Here is an 18282-nt window from a genome sequence, read left to right as displayed (position 1 = left end):
TCGGTCACGCTTAAGACTCGATAGTACTAGTATTAACCAAAATGATAAAGAAAATGATAAATCAATCGTTTTCAGCTTCTAGTTGAATAATTTTTCAAGAATTCTTTTTACATCCCACAAGGGTCGCCTAAACACTTCTCCCAAGATCAACCTAAATATCTGCCTCAAATTCTGCATGAAATAGCCTAATTTCTGCCGAAATACTATAATAATTAATATAAGAATGAATTAATTTATAATAATTAAATAGAAATAATTTCTCTGACTTACAGTATTTCCATTTTACACGACAGAGTGCATTTTATGTACATGAAATTGAGTCTTATGGTTCATGCAACAGTTACACTATTAATAATTTGTCGAATCTAAACTTTGATGGTATAAAAATCGTTTTGACATTGCAATATAAAAAAAAAATATTAAATATAAAAATTTGTGGGGATTAATAGTAAAGGGTTAATAGTGTCCCATTGTTTCTCTGCTAGTTTTTGGTCCGTCGATTTTATTTTCGTATCTATTTTCCCGACAGACTCGCGAGTCCTATATTCCGCAGCTGAATCGGCGCGTCGGCAACGATTTGTCGAAATTGCGACCGGCAACGCGATTTTCCCTAACAATCATAGGATATAACACGGGATCGCGTAAAACACCGTGCGGGCAGTCCGATGCGCAGAAATTCGATTCCGAGTATCCACTTTTGAAGTGGATATCCGGTGGCGTCGGCCGAGTCCAGCCAGCGGTACTGTTAATCGTGAACACCTTGGACGTTCCCAAAGCAACAGGCTTTGAGCGTAAACGACCGGCGTGCGTGCCTCCACACAACCATAATCCGCGCGACCTACGTGGAAACGCAATTTCCACGCGCCGCAGATCAAAGCGAAACTGTTTCAATGCGTTGGCCCTCGACTATCCGCAGACGGTCTTCGAGCGGATCGAAGAGGGAACGAGGCTTCGAGTGGAAGATAAAAAAAAATGAGAGGGCGAACAAGGGAAGGAGATAGACGGATAGATAGATACTTGGAGCGAGGGAGGGAGAAAAAGAGAGAGAGAGAGGGGTGGGGGAGAAAGGGGCAAAAAGAAGCGAGTATTCGAGTTCTTTCTCCCCGGAGAAGAGCACCCTTCAATACGCTATTCTGGCCACGATGCGATCGCCCACCCCCGACAAGCTTTAATACAAATGCGCTTCGATCACGGTGGTCATCAACCCTTTTAGGATCCGATAAAATGACGTTGTACAACCGAGGAGATGCATTCTTTTATGCAGACAGTGTTGCAACTCTTCGAAGTAATGAATTTTCTTGGATTTCATCGAGGATTTCTTTCGTTCGTTTTTCACATCGTTATAAAATTGTTGACGGATCAAATAAGTTTCTGCTTGATTCCGTTTTCTGCCGATCGATCTACCAAAGTACAAAGATACACGAACACCCCCGGGTTGCTTCCAAGAATCAGTTGCTTCGACCGTTTCAACCCCTTTCGGACGAAGGCTTTTCAAGCAGTGTATATTTAAATAGAATAATTTAAGTAGGAGAGAAAATTTTAATTATTTAAAATTTAAATAATTCAGTTATAAAATTACTCTGACCTTTTATAACTTACAAAATCAAATCACATTCGATTCTGTTTTTACACGGTGTTTTTTATACCGTTTTGATTTAGAACAGTCCAAAATGTCTAATTCAATTTTTGTCGGTACCTTGTTGGCACTCGTCCTCGAAGGGTTAATACTTAGAGTACCCTCTCCGATGCAACATTCTAAAATTCATATTAAAATCTTGAACTTTATCAACCCCTCGCAACTTACGAGTTACAAGTGGCAACGTTGAAATCGCAAAGTAGAAGTCGCAAAGTCGCGCCACTTACCTGAAACAGAAAAAACAGAGCAGTTAGTCGAAAAGTCGGTCGATTAGGGGATGAAAATGAAGAAATTTGCATAATTATAGACTTTACAATCTCATCGATGTTTAAACGAAAACTTAAAAATCGTATTTGTATATTTCTATATTACAAATAGTAGAAGATAGAAATATACAAGTATGGTGTTTTGTTAAATTTTTTAAAAATATACAGAATGTCTCCACTAAAGGTCACTTGGTTGCGACTCAAATTACTGATATTTTAACTTGAAACAAAATATTTATATATTTATATATAATTAAAAATTATATATATAAATATATTTATATATTCCTATTTTCTATTATTTCTGACATGGAAGTATACGAAAATATCGCTTTCGATAAATAAATAATATATATAAAAAATAAATAATTAAATTTTTATTTAAAAAAGTTAAGTATTTATTTAAATATAACTAAAAATGCCATAGTTACTTTGACCATAAAGAATTATTCGCACCACTGTATGTACATGGTTAGCTGAGAGTCCTACGGGGGGAAGGATGATCCAGCCGTCTAAGGGTGAATCGGTCGTAGATCACGATTGGTGCAACGTGAAATACGAGTTTTCGCGATCGACACGCGCGCACGTGGAAAAGTTGAATGTGCAACAGGCGAGGGCCGATTGAAAAGGTGAAAACATCTGGCGCCAGGGTCGGCGGTGCCCCGTGTTGCACCGTATCGGAATGTCGACCGAAGGGGGGGACGCGAGATCTATTTGAATAAAACCAAAGCTGGAAGAACTGCGCAGCCCTCTCTCTCCCCTTTTTCATTTTCGGCGTGCTCCCCTAGCCCGCCCGAAAACCAGCTGAAAGTCTAGTCGCAAGCCCCTCTTCATCCCCTTCGATTTTTGGGGAGGCTGGGGCCGGTCGTCGATCGCGGCGACCAGTTGATCACGATCTTTCACAATGAACACGATTTTCTAAATTCCGAACTGATCAGACGAGGTGCGGGAATTTAGCATATTGTGCTGCGAACTGGTTTTTAAAAACCAGCTAACATAAATGGTTGTTCTGCGATGGCTCCACGATTTTTAAAAAGGAACTTGCTATTTTATCATTTTATTATTCAATTGTATCAATTGTGGTTTAAAAATGGGACAGTTAAATAGAATTATTACGGTAATAATAATTTTATTTCAATTTATACTTTCATCTTAATGTTTCTCGATGGTTTTATATGTATTTATTTGTAATATTAATTCAGTATCACCGCATATATTCAAGAAACGAAAAAAAAACACCACTTATTTGCTCAAAAGTCAGAAATAGAAATTAGAAATAAAAATTAGAAATAAAATTCAGAAATAAAAATTAGAAATAAAATTCAGAAATAAAAGTCGGCAACAGAAGTCGGTAAAAAAGAAAAGTAACAAAATTCAATAAGAAAGATCGAGAAAAAGAAGTGAAAAATAAAAATATTCGGTGCACACATAAACTGCAAAGATGCAATAAATACACGAAGATTCGCGGAATATCGTCGCAACCCTGTGCGAAATACCAATTCAACTTTGCAGCAGCGAATAATGTAAATAAGAATGCGCACAGTTTTCCAAATTTCCCCACGGAGCCACGGTCTGGAAGCCGTGTCCTTTCAAAGAGAAAAACGTCTACATAATAAGCGGCGAGGGATGGTCCGTGATGCAACGAGAGTCATAAACGCGGTCCGGCCAAATGAAATGCAGCCGGCCGCGATCACGTCCGAGGCGGGTCGAGACACGTCGGGACTTCAGCATGTGGCACCCAGGTGTCAATTTAGCCCTAGAGATGGCCCGTGAAAATCCCAGGTGCTTGAGGACGTTCGTCGACGCCCGGAGCCGCCGGTTTCAATAGATCTCGGATTGAACCCATTGATTTTGGCGAGCGCTGATCACGCAGAAGGGACACACAGATCACACAGCTGCGTGCCAGAAGTCGAACGTGGACAAACTCGTCGGCCACCGTCCGAAATACCTGTACTGATTTTGCACGTGGCCGTCTCCGATAAACATTTACGGGCCTACCTGCCGCGATTTGTCCAATCGACGTTTATTTATCGGCTATCGGTGCCCGTTAACCCTCTGCGGACTGCGTCTTTTACGCGAACGCGAAATAAATTTATGCGACTCGAAAAACCTGCGACCAACCTCTGGACGTAAATTAATAATTTACAATTCTTAAACCTTTGCTATAGGATATTCTTCGAGTGTTTGTTGCATTTCGTTGGAACAGTCTAATTATTTCCAATACGATCTTTTAACTTTGTTTGAATGGTCAAATTGTTTTTAATACAATCTTTTAAGATCTTCTATTTGAACAGTATAATTATTTCCAACACAATCAGTTAACAACTTTTATTTGAACAGTTTAATTACTTTCAGTGTTCCATTATTTCATATCCTTTAAAAGGTTAAGAGATGAAGATCGATATTTTGAAACTTTCATGTTCTTGTAGAATTTCTTCGCTAACGAAATCTATAACAAACGATTTTTTTTAAATTCTAAATTTATTTACTTGAAACCCTGTTTCTTAGAATCTTTTTTCGCTTTCATAAGAATTTCGATTATCTCAGAGCTTCTATAATCCTTCGCATACAAACTATAATTCAAAAACTACATTTAAAATTGCCGCGTCATAAAACAAAATAATTTTTGTATTAGCAAGTTCGTTTGTATTTAATAAATAGCTATATGGAATGCATAGACGGAAAATGTTCGTAGCTAGCAAAGGGTTAATCCACCGAATCGAGAAGTTCGAATGATTTTCGGACAGAGGAGTCGTTGATAAACGTGGGTGCGCGCTCACTAGCGAATTTTAGGTTATTTTATTTTATGGTCTTCGCAAGCTAACCTCTCAGCTGCTCGATGAACCGCCGGTTCTTCAGAAAGCAACTGCTATTCGAAAAGAGTTTGCAGAGTAACTGAATAGCCACGTGTGGCGTTATTAGGCAGGAAATAGCCTTTTTTTTTTCATTAACCATCCCGCATGACGAAGTTGAGAAACTCGATACACTAACGGACATCCAAATACTTTCGACGTGATCGATGGATCTGCCACGGCGCGTTTGGACATCGCTGAAGGCTGAAATTTATCGTGCTTTACTACCACCTCCCGTAACTAACAAGCTTTTCCAATAGTTGGCGTTTACAGTAATATTATGCTCTTTTTTCTCGTGTTTCATAAGCACAATAGTTTCGTATAATAGTAATAGCATTTATTACGAGTAGCACTCCGATCATTTTTCGTAAACATAGATATGAAATCAAAAATATAATTATAATGTTATTATAATTATTGCTATGAATCATTATAATAAATGTTATTACAATACATCTTGTAATATTAATCATTATTATTAAGATAAATGCTATTATAATAATTATTGCAATAATTTTTCTGGCCCCATGTCTATGTTTGTAAAAAATGATGAAAATATTACTAAGAATAAAAAATATAAACATAAATATAGATATGAAATCAAAAATATAATTATAATGTTATAATAATTATTGCTATGAATCGTTATAATAAATGTTATTATAATACATCTTGTAATATTAATCATTATTATTAAGATAAATGCTATTATAATAATTATTGCAACAATTTTTTCTGGCCCCATGTTTGTAAAAAATGATAAAAATATTAATAAAAAATAGAAACATAAAAGATGAACGAAAACAATTAAATGTTGTATTTGTCATAGACAGAATATATTGCAGGAAATGCAACCGTATTGCATTTCAACCTTTGAAATTAATCATAGTAGAATACAATAAATTGAAATTAATCATCGTTGAATCATGAAAAAATAAATGTTGCTATGCAACTTATGAAACACGTGTACAATCTATTTCGATGATTGCTCCTACAATGGAAGTTCGGAAAGGAGCGCTGTCCAACTGGCGGATATCCGGTTCGCGAATCGAGCTTTATCCATAATTTATAAATACGAGCATTATTTAGGATTTATCGCGGCCCTGTTAAATTATTTATCAAACTAGCCGAAATTGTTCAAAATAATGTGTTTCATTCCTCGGAAGAAGTAGACGGTGCATCAGAAATATACATGAATCAAGCGACAAATATAGCGTAATCATTTTCATAAAGAAGATCAATTTCGCCAAACCGAAAACCATGGTCCCCGATCTAAAAGTTAAACAAATTCACCGAAACCTATTAAACTAAATGCAATTATTTCAGCGATTTTTCACGGAACAAAATGCGTTAGCTAAATACGTTTGTATTTAATAAATATCGAATGAAATGGAAACGACGGCGTGGCTGCGCAAAGTATTAAAAATAGAAACGAAATTGCGTGAATAAAAACTCGGCAAAAAGTCAGCAGTTTTCCATATAATCTCACGTTGCCGCAAATTGCTTTTCCGAGGGGCGAAACTCGCCGGAAGAATCCCCGGACTTCGCTGGGTAATAAATCACTCATAAATTACGAAGTCCGCTTAACAGTTGAATTAAAAGTCGAGGAACTTTCCTGGCGGGGTTGCAAAACCGCCCTCAAAGGACGTCGTTAATCAAATTGACGATTTATTTCGCAGACGCCTCCGTCAGTCGTCGACCCCGCCCTCTATTAATTTTTCAGACGCCATGTTGCGCGGCAGGTCGCCTCCGTCGGACAATAGCTCATAAAAGGTTGCACAGGAGTAACAGGTTGCAGAGGATACGACCGTGTGCGCCTTCGGTACTACATAATTAAGAAGTTCGAGGGGGCTGCGGGGGCCGAGGATCTTTAATTCGGGCGAGGGGTGTCTACTAGGCGCTCTCCGAGTCCGGTCCTACTCGGCGCAATTTGCATAATCGTGTAATTACGGAGATAACCCAGTTTGACAAGACGGCTCGCTTCAAGGCTTCCCTTTGTCCAGCCGTTTTCAAGCGTTCTATGCGCACTCGTTTTTCGCGAACCACTTCCGAGAGCTTCGTAAACGTCGATGAGTAGTTTTCGAATCTCCATATCTTCTGTATTCATTAACCGGGGTAATGTATACAGTTTGATAACAATATGCGAACCGAATGGTTAATGTATGGTGATATAACGTTCACTTGAATAGAAAGTTTATCTAAAAATTTCTCATGGAGATATTTGTTATAATACCAGAAACCGATCAGTTCGATTAATAGCTTCATTATTGAAATAATTAAACGATAAAACATTAGATATAGAGTTTCTTTTTTGCTATAGATTTATGCGTTCCGTGTTGAAGTTTAAGAGATTGTATTAAATTCTGTGCACCGTAGTCAATCTTATCCAATCATTTTTACCGTAAACAGATAAAATCTTAATTCGATTATACTTAATTCAATTGCAATAGTTTCACCGTGATCGTTGTATTACAATGAATTCGTTTCGATCGAACATTGTAGAACTTTCGAACGAAAGTGAAATATGCTTCGCGTTAATAAACACATGATAAACGAAGTACAGCATGATCGAACTTAGCGAAATTATTGTAATGGTTCGTGCTCGTTGCAGAACGACGTTTGCCCATGTTCGTTTATATAGGTAAGAGACACGCGAGCGATTATCTGCAATTAACGGTTCGATAATCGCGTATGCGGTTCGATAATCGTTGGCGTTCGGGAACGGGCAATTTAAGAAAGAATTGCGTCTCGCGGCAGCTGCCCGCCGCACACCTAGTTCGGAGCAGCGTAATTAAAATTACAAGAGTGTTAATGGTCGCCTACAAACGCGACGTGTAAATGCCCGGGAGGAAGATTGCCCCGGCGAAATGTCGCGCGTGTCCCCGAAAGTATGGAATGAAAAATTGCTATTAATTAACGTTCGATCGTTTCACTTTCCCTTTTACATTCCCCCCGGGAATATTGCTCTTTCCGAGAAGAATTGCTAATCGGTATTGATTCGAGCGATTAATTAAACGAGCTTCGATCGAACGTAAGGTTTCAAGCATCTCGAAATTCAGTCCCGTTTTATTTAGCTGAATTATATCACTCCATTTTGTAATAAAAAAATTTTTATCCTAATGTTATAAATACCATTTTAATAGACAGTTTAAATAATCAGGTATTTATATTAGATTTGCCAGAGATCGATGTAAAATGAAGATTTGAATAAATAGAATAATTTATGACAAACAATGAATAAAATATTTGATTAAAAGGTTCATTCGGTCGGCTAATTATCTTAGATAAATATTTGCTCGAAACAATTCGAACAACGGCGGGCTCGGCTACAAACAGACGTCCTACATTTTCCGGGACGGTAAAAGGGGTAAAATTATGCGGATCTCCTGTCGAGAAAATCACTCGACGGTCCAAGATAATTTTATTAAGCGGTTGTTGCCAGGCGGAGGTGCTCTTCCTCGCAGTCAGGGAATGTCAGCTGCCTCTTGGGGTCTCTCTCTCTCGGCGTGTACAAGCCAGACGCCATTGTTCGATCAACAATACTCAACCGAACCGCTCACAACATATCCCATTCATTTCATCCACCCACTTTATATTACCCCGTGCGCCCACCCCCCCCCCCCCCCCCCGACACGGATAAGAGCGAAACAGGGGACAACGACGGGGACGAAGAAAACGCTATGTCCGTTCTCGGGTCTGCGGAAGAAGCCGTCACCCCCTTCGGCAAAACCCTTCCTTCTCCTTCTCCCTCCCGCCGACGATCTCTCTCTTTTCTCCGCTCTTCTCTTTTCGGCCGGGTTTCTTCAGCCCGATGGATCCGTGGAACAATATATTCGCGACATTTCTCGGCTAAGACCCTCCCGAGCACGTCGGGGGGCCTGCGAGAACAAAGTCTCTTCTCGAACGCAGAAATCTCCGGGGGCAATAATTATTCTTAACGCTCGGACGTCGGACGGTTTTTTAACGAAAAAATATGACCGAATGCACGTCCGATGATTTATAATGCTACTTATGAATTTTCTCAAGATACTCTTTCAGGTGTCTTTTCCATAGTTTCTCTGTAGACCGTACGAACATCGAAATTAATTGTCGGAAACTGGACGGCGGAATAATAATTTCATTGAATGAGAATATTAATCGGAAATACAAAATAGAAATAAATTGGCTTAGAAATGCGAAAACGAATGTTGAGTCTGACTTTTAATCGTTCAAATGCGTGTTTCTATGTACAGTGCAATTTTCGATGCAATTTTGATTCTATTAAATGGAGCATATCCTGTAGCGAAAATAGAAACCATGGAATACATATTCAATTTTCGCTGATGAACAGGTTCTGTGTGTGTACTTCACAAATTTGCAGACCCTGTACGTTTATTGGAGAATTCACGGCCTATTATAAATACGAAAGTCTAAATCGCAAAGGAACTACTAAAATTAACAAAATGATCAGTGTCACTCATTTTGATTATACATTTGACTAAACATAAGAGAATGCGACGGAGTAAGGAAACACAGATTCTACCAACCTAATAAATTTATAAATAAGATCACAACATCGTCGCATCCAAATTTAGTATTCAAGTTACCAATACTGTACCATTTATCGTTAACTCTGTATTAACCCTTAAATGCATGAATTAATGAATTTTATTTAAAAATTAGGGTTATAATATTTCAAATGAGTGGAAATCGGGAAAAATATTAAAAACAATTATAAGTCATATCTTATAGGGTTTTTATTGAAAAATATTAATGATTCATTTTTGGTACACTATGCAAAATAGACATAAAAATTCTTTAGTTAGTATGAAAGAGATTGAAGCAGTCGTTTCCTTTCTTGGAACAAAGAAATACATTGCACTTTGTAATTTTTTTGAATACACCAAAATATTTCTAAATAATCCCCTTCCAAAAGTACGTAAATGAACCCGCTATCAAAAATGCGCGCCAATTGGTATAACGTCAGAAAGATACAAATATTGAAGTCAAATGTCATTATTTTAGTTAATTTTTGATAAGTCAATGAACATTCAGCCAAATGTATCGATATCAAAACTGTTGTCGGGTATCCGCGCAAAAAGTTATTGATTCATTTTTGGGACTCTATGCATTTAAGGGTTAATTCATTGATTTTTCGGTTTATTATTTTTCATTTTTACTCGGCTCTAGCTTCATGTAATATTATGTTGCGTTCATCTTCGCAGCCAATCATACTCTTTCAAATAAATATCTTACGCGACGAAAATGTTGATTGTACTTAATGATACGCGAAGTCTCTCTCTCTTGTCTACTATTAAACGCGTAAATTTTTACGGAACCCGCCCGGTCGATACGTTAACAATCCACGAAGCTTAGCCCCTTAACCCTAGAAAGATAACCTACGTCGCAGAGGCGCCTGCGAAATAAACCGAAGACTGTTGATTTTTGTTAATTTTTCATAGATGTCTAGTGATTTAAGTTTAAAATTACTTAAAATATACAAAAATATAATACAAATGCATTTTATTTTTACAATAATGCCAAACCTTTAAAATGACTAGATTAACTTAAATAAATATCCATTGTTAGTATAAAATTGACGCCTTAGAAAAGCATGCGCCTCTGAAGCGTATGGTTATCTTTTACGTACGTTGTCATATGGTTATCTTTCTAGGGTTAACGCGCAGAAACGTATTAACACGGGCGTGCAAAACCGGCGAAAATGTGCAGACCCGTATATATACGGTCGGCGTGTCGCAACTTATGTCGCTAAAATGTTCAGATTCGAATATATCCGGGCATTAAAAATAACTGAATAAAAACCAAGGAAAACATTCAATTTATTGATATTCATCAAATATTTTTCAGTTTTTTCTTTCGTCTCCTCCTTCCCCTTCAAAATAGTAACTGGTAATTGAAAAACAGTACGATGGGTACAAAATTCGATCTGCAATGCGATTCAATATTCGCTATAATTATTTATCCACTATTTTTTATTGAATTTTTAGTAATTTTTGCATTTTTTTTAAATATATTTATTGAAATTAAGGTCCAAATATGTATTTTCTTAGATACAAAAAATTGATTATTTTGGTCGGTTTTTTTTTTTTTAAATTGTGCATTAAGGGGTTAAGCGTTCGTTGATCAGGTTACCCTATTGCTTGCCGCGCGTTCGTTGGCTGGTGACCGGAGAAAATTCTCCGCGGCGCGAACGATTAATTGCTTGGAGCACCTCGGTGCCGATTGGTGACCCCGATCGTCAAGTGGCCGAGGGAGAACGAATCGCGCGCACAAAAATAAAAGTGTGGATGGCAAAGGCCCCGGCGCGTCGCGAAATCGCCGGCATTTTTCCGGCGTCGCGTCCGCAAACTGTTCTCTCCGGTAGCCTTTCCGTGCCGGCTGGCCCGAACGCTGGCTTGTTTCCTGAGAGAAGAAGAAGAAGAAAGCAGCCCGGCGAATCATTATTATTGCCCGAGTGAATGCGAAATCCAACGCGATGTGGACCGATGCACCCTTTCGCGGCACAATAAGCGTCCACCGGGCCTCCGGGCCCCTTTCCACGACAGAGCAGCGTCCTCTCTCTCTCTCTCTCTCTCTCTCTCTCTCTCTCTCTCTCTCTCTCCTCGTCCTTTGCTCTCCGTCACGGACAATACCAGAAAATGATCATCGTTCGCGTACAGCTGATGCACAAGCCACCTCGGCGACAGATACAATATTTTCGAACCCTGTCGAGGCCCTTTGCTTGACGGCTGCACCCGATCTTCGAGGATTCAGTCGATTCGATCCGAGCAACCGAGTCTTCTTCCGCTGCCTTGCACGATTCTGTCGCCTTGATTCTGTCGCAACCCTTTGCTTTCGTCGCTCTTTCCTTTCGTCGCTCTTTCCTTTCTTCTGGAAATCTTGTTCCTCCTTCACACACGCGCAGCGCTCGGCTTCGATTGATTAATATTATTTTCTTTTTCCCTTATTTTACTTTACGAAAAAGTGAAATTAATAATAGCTAAAAGATCGTCGACTCGATTAATCGGTTTGATTAATCGTCGATTGAAAGAGAAAATTAATAATCGTTGATTGAAAGAGAAAATTAATAATCGTCGATTGAAAGAGAAAATTAATAACCGTTGATTTTTTAACGGAATTGGAAGGGTGTGTTGATGTAATTCTATTAAGAATTGTCTTTATCATTTTTATTATTTTATTATATTTTTCTGTTGGAATATTTTAGTCATTGATCTCGATTAACGACAGGAAGAAAAATAGTAAAGTAGTAAAATAGTAAAATAATTCTATTAAGAATTGTCTTTATCGTTTTTATTATTTTATTATATTTTTCTATTGGAATATTTTAGTCATTGATCTCGATCAACGACAGGAAGAAAAATAGTAAAGACTAGAGATTGTTATAAGAAAATAATAAAATCATGTACTTGTCGATGTTAAGCGATATACGAATCTAAAAGAATAACTTTCTGAAACAGTGCTATGTTAGACGTTTGTCCAATAGTCATTTGTTTTTGCCTTAGAAGTATACTCATCCAATGACAGAAACAAATACTAAATTAAGCTAGTTAACGAAAGCTAGTCACTGCTGCACACCATTTCCCTAATCGAATCATTTAATAGCACGTTCACAGTAATTCTCCAACGGTGTTCCTCGCATTGATACCGCAATCTAACCTGTTCCGAACACGCAGTTCGAAAAGAACGCAAGAACCTCGTCGCATGCAATGAAACAACTTCTGCGTTGCAACCGCGACGAAACCAGAATTGTTTTAACGAGTCCGTTGCCGCGCGTTTAATTATATCGAACCACTTAGCGGACGATTTACCGGAACGTTTTCTACGCGTGCCACATCGTTCGGTATTCGTTGAAGATCGGACCAAGTGGCGTTCCCAATGACCGCGAATTAATTGGGGAAGCATTTTTCGAAAATGCAACCGGCCAAGAAGCGCTTGCGGGCAGGTGAACACGCGCGACACCGAGCCCGTGCTAAATTTAAGCGAGTGTAAAAATTCCTGATGACCCGCGGTTCGTTTGCCTTGCACACACACACACATATACACACGCACACGCCGGGTATTTCTCAATTGAGACGATGACAGCGTGACATTTTCGATCCGCCCGCTGACATAACTCCCGTCCCGCGGAAGTCGTCGATGTTTCGCCAACGAACATTTAACACGGCCACGGATAATTCACCCGAAATCTCGCGATTTTCTTCTTTCAGTTTATTACGGATAGTCGGAACCCGGCAGCCATTTATGCGCTTGACAATCCTCGATTGTAAATACTAGATTGCTGCAAACGACCTGATCGAATTTAATTAACCGATGGCCAAATTTCATGGTTCGTACGGTAAGCGATTCTTTTTACTATCATCGTACAAACTGTGCTATTGTTTAACCCTTTCGGTACCGGTATATGTCCCGATATCGCACACGCCAGACGCAAAACATTTTGCTCCGAATAGAAAGAAAACATGTTTATATTTAAATGAATGTCAATAATACAAACACTATAAAACGTTATAAACGCTTATTGATGTGACCCGGCTGTCGCGAAAGTTACGCTAAAACGCTTATTGATGTGACCCGTACTTAAAGGGTTAATTATCGTTATTGTTCAATTATTGTGCGAACGTGTGCCATTCGTTTCTTAACGTTAGCAATGTTCGTTTGGAAGAGGTCGTCCGTATAACTCGTCCGTCTTTAACAATATGTATATTTGTGTTGATTTATTTATACGTCAAGGTTATATTTAATTATAAAAATTGCGTACGATTTCTATCATAATACGTGCTCGAATAAAGAAGTTTATTTAAAAATCTCTTCTAGAAAGGAATCGAGAAGCTCCTATCGAATGAAACGAATGACAGGCGTGCAGCAGTGTTCTTCGGTAGTCTTCTCTCAACAAAATTCTATAGAAGCCGTACCCTGAAAAAGCACCGACGCGTTTTTTAACAACCGTATGAATTCACAACTAAATTGAAGCAGTAATAAATGAGCTCTCGGGGACCGTGTTCAGTAAACGACTGAAAGGTTTGATTTTTACTCGACCGCTATTCTTGTTGGCGAGTCTTTGAAAAAAAAAAAAACACCCGTGTTTACACAGCATCCGCGGCCATAAGGTTGCAGACACCTGCTGTCCTTTAGATCGGTTTATTTCGATCTGCAGTTATAGCTGGCGTGACGTATGAATATCAGATTTGTCAAAAACGCAGTCGGTTTGCCACGCGTGCGCGCGCGCGCGCGGCGTTTTAACAATTTCAAGACCTAAAAATCGAACATTGTTGTCGGACGAAAAACCGATTGGCACCTGCTTCCTTGCAACCACGAGTCGCGCTCTCTCACGTTGTTGCCGCGCACTTCGAATGACTCGGGAAGAGAAATGGTTTTTCAACCACCTGTTTGTCAAGCTCGTAATAACGAGCCGCAGTCTGGGCGCAAAATGGAAAAAGAAACGCGAGACGGGCATAGAACCGTTCCCTGTTGATCGTTTACGTGAAATCGACGCCATTTTATCTTCTCGGGGGTGACAAGAAATTTATGCGCGCTGGGCGCTGTCCGATTTCATGCGTCCCTCGTTTATACCACACTGAAAAGTTAACGTTTTTTTTTAAAACGGGCATCAAGCCTGTTTAGTTCAAGCAGATACATAAAATTCGATATAATTAGACCGTTTAAACAGAATTTGTTGAAAGACTGTATCAATTTAGATTTTACGAAATATACATTGCTAGTCCTGAAAGCTAAATAATTCAATTCTCACACGAGAAGAAAATTTGTATTTAATGTAAGCCAAACTTTGTTTTAATATTTGGGGATTGACGATGAAAGGATAAATTTCATTTTGTTGCAAAAGAAATCCCTAACATCCGTATTTAATACATTATCTTCGAAAGCCTTTAAGACGACCCTGACACGATACTGTACAGCGTTGAATACCTACACGTATTAAATTGCACATTGTAGAGGAAGAGGTGAAGCGTGATTCGCTGCTGGAAATTATACGAAATTAAAAAGTACAATTGCAATTATAATCATCCGTTTTGTTAACATTTTAGTCCTACATGATCTATGATCGCATAAAATCGAAGCGATTTATTTAACCTATCTGCATCGTACGTTTCTCGGAAACAGTTTCAAAGGGGGAATCCTCAAAGATATTTCTGCCATCTTCATCGCGTTAATAAGGTAGCTAAACGGTCGATCTCTGTTCCGATGAAAAATTCCAAGCGCTTTGGTTCTTCTGCAGCTCGGCTGACTTATCCTCGAACTTCTTCTGCTCCAGACATCTCATTCTGCCACTTGGAACCAAATTGAAATCGAATTAACCCTAAAAGACTGCTCTCCGAAGTGACCAGAAGCAAATCACTTAGGAATGCTGGCAGAAAATTTGAAAGAACTTTGACTGCCACCAGTGAAATATCGGCAGCTGACACGAAATCCTGTGCTCCACATTTAGCGGTTGCTCGTGCTCCAGTTTTCAAACGATAGTTTCACTTATTTAATGTTTTACATTATCGAAGTATATTTTTTTATGTTTCAGATTACCAAATGCTTTTATTTACCGTAGCGTTTATTCTCTTTCGGTAGCAAAGAATCTGTTATATTTTATCGATAATGTTAGGTTAGAATCGTTATACGAAGATAATGAACCTAACCTACTAAATCTCGATAGTTACTCCATCTTTAATTTGATGCAGTACTTAAAACATGTCTGCTATAAATTGTATTAGCCAACGTCGTACATTTCTCCTGGCAGATCGTGCGAAAGGGATGCCCTATCAAAGGGTGGACCCTTCCCACTCGTTTTCAGCGTCAGGCGAACCCCAGACACCGAAGGATCGAGCGGTCTTCGGCGGATCTAGCAAGGAGCTGTCCCAATAACCTATCTGGAGAGGTCGCCGGGCCAGGGGTTTTCGCGAATCCACTTTCCGCGGCATTATCATTTAATTGCTCGGCGAGTGTTTCTCTTCCGTATAGGCCGCTGTTTGGACCTGTTCGGGGACCAGGAGGCAATTCGAGGACGTCGGTCGCTCCGGACCCCGGCACATCTGCCCATTCGTGGCAGGTGGCGACTTATCCGCTTCTCTCCTGCTCTCCTCTCCTCTCCCGCCCCCCCCTTCGCCCGCCGAACCCCTCTCCCGTGCTCGGACGTCTCCGTTTCGTCCTTGTCGCAACATCGCACTCCTCGTATCTGCTCTTTCGGCTTGGCAACGAACCGGCCGCCTCTCCTCTCCTCTCCTCTCCTCTCTCCCTCTCGGCCGATCCTCTCTCCTCTCCGAGAGCCACGCGACAATACCGCGGCAGGCGCGTGTCAGCGTTTCCCACCTTGGCGGGGAGAATGTCGTGTGCCCGGGTAAAACGGCCGACGCCAGCGCGCGGCTTGTAATTATTAATCATTAAAATTACTTCGGCACCGTCTGCACCCGGAGTAACCGATCCCTCCTCCGGCCGGCGTGTCGTGCTCGCCCGAATTCAAACCCCGCGCGTCGTTCCGAGGAATTTTTGGTGACGAAATTGTCGAGGGCGACGCACGCTTCTCTCGGCGAAATCGTTGCGCCGTCTACGAGTTCGTTTCCGATTATATCGATCGGAAAGATCCGGAGATAATTCGGACGATGATGTTCGGGTTTCTCGTTGAATTCGCGAGAGATTCGATACGTTGATTTTTTTTTCATGTGGAAGCACAGTGGCGTGCATAATTGTAGACTCGAGGTGACTTTCACATTTTTGCCGATCTCTTAACGAAAATTTAACGAAGTTAAGTTACTTCGGGCGTATAATTATGCGCGCCACTGTATTTTGGTAGGTGTTTCGGTCATGTACTCTCCTGAATGGATGAAAGATGAATATTGGTCGGTGGCGATGACAAGTCTTCTTATGTAAATGCTATTGTATTGGGATTAGATGCTTATATATTTTCAATTCGCGAATGTACTTCAGATGCGTTTTCTGTCCTTTATTTCAATAGTGGAATTCTTCAAATAAATTCATAATGCTTTTCTTTCGATATTGTTCTTGCAAAGTGTCCCTTCTGGGTACAATTACCAGAAAACGTTCTAGGAGAAATGTATACTTAATAGTATCTAATTTATGTACTCCTAAAGTGTCTTTCCGAAAACTACACGATCAGAAAAAGTTGTAAAAGACGTTCTTACACTAAATAATATTTAATTGGCGTTCTTCTAAAATGTCCTTTCGAAGTTCCAGATACTAGAAAACGTAACTAATGAAGAATTGCTATCAATTAGTTCCACACCAGTCAAAATAATCACATTATTTCAGAATATTTTTCCAAGAAGTCTATTGTTAGAAATCGTTTTCAATAGAAATGCGCACTTAACAATCCAAAAACTCTCAAAATCTCCTTCCTATGTCTAGCTAATAAAAGTATTACCCCTAAAGAACTAATGTTAACGATTTTTCAAACAATTATCGTAATAATGAACTCTGTCGAAATTAATCCTAACAAGAAGTCCATCTCGTTACATAACAACGTGCCAAGCAGTAATATAAAATGAAATAAATGAAATAAGATAAAATAAAATACGATAACTTATTTCTTTTCTTAGAGGTTTTACGTCTTAGAGTTTTCACGAGCCCCCAATGTTGCGCGTTCTCGACGTCCGTCTCGGCATCTCGTATAATCTTTATTTATTTACAGTTAGCAACAACTATTAACACTAATAACAATATATCTGAATCTATTATTATTTATAAACGTACTCTCTCGATATATTAACGAACTGAAAAAGATATAAAATGATACTGTATCGTTCATCGTAATAATTATTTAAATTATTGAGAAGTCACTCGCACGATAATATTAATTCGTAGAAACGGCAGGATGTTCGTGTAAATTTTTGCGTTGCTTAGAAGTCGATTAAATTCGGGCAGCGTCCACCCCCGCGCCAGAGAACATCCTGCGAGCCGAAATCGCGGCGATTCGCAGCACCGGCAGGTTTCCCCTGTTCCTCCCCGAAGATCAAGATCCAGTTCAATGCTCCCCATGTTCCGGAGCACACCTCGGTCTCTCTCTTCCTCTCCCGTCATCCTCATCATCGTTTTAAGTGTCTCCTACACCCCGTATTTATCCCCACCACGGTTACCGGCTAGCCACGCGCCACCATCCCCCATTGTCTTCTCGCCAACGGTCTTCCCCTTCTCTCCGTCTCTCTCTCTCCCTCTCTCTCTCTCTCTCTCTCTCTGTTTCTCTCCGCCCCTCCTTCCTCCTCCGGTACGACCAGGTTCTTTCACTCTCTCGGTCCTTCCTTCGAGTCTGAAATTTTCAACATCTGTCGTGCCTCCTACCACCCTTGATACGTTCACTTGGTAACAACGCCCGTCCCCGTACCTCGGCTGCTTCCTGTGATCCCGAAATCCCGGATCGCCTAACCGGGACGGGTGAGGAGAGGCCGAGCAGCAGCTCCTATCGTCTTCATTCGGGAACTACCGCCATAGTCCTGGAATTTCGTCGCTTTGCGCGCCGTTCTCCTGAATTATGCATGGCACTTCTCGCGGCGCATAGCCCGACCAGGAAGCC

The 18282-nt window shown here is 39.9% G+C and overlaps 1 protein-coding gene across 3 annotated transcripts in view; it reads left to right on the top strand.

The window, feature by feature from the left end:
* Positions 1 to 18282, top strand: part of Neur (E3 ubiquitin-protein ligase neur) — a 132455-nt gene that overhangs the window by 71602 nt on the left and 42571 nt on the right. The window contains exon 1 of one of the 3 annotated variants that reach the window (XM_078177293.1): positions 12971 to 13089. The exons of the other annotated variants lie outside the window; for them this stretch is intronic. Coding sequence (XP_078033419.1) covers positions 13065 to 13089 — 25 coding nt within the window. The 5' untranslated portion in view covers positions 12971 to 13064. Of the gene's footprint in view, positions 1 to 12970; positions 13090 to 18282 lie in introns of those variants that run through there. 3 annotated transcript variants of the gene reach the window in all.

The sequence above is a fragment of the Augochlora pura genome, chromosome 3, assembly GCF_028453695.1.
Source record: "Augochlora pura isolate Apur16 chromosome 3, APUR_v2.2.1, whole genome shotgun sequence".
Taxonomy (NCBI): Eukaryota; Metazoa; Arthropoda; class Insecta; order Hymenoptera; family Halictidae; genus Augochlora; species Augochlora pura.
This window is presented reverse-complemented; position numbering and strand designations above follow the sequence as displayed.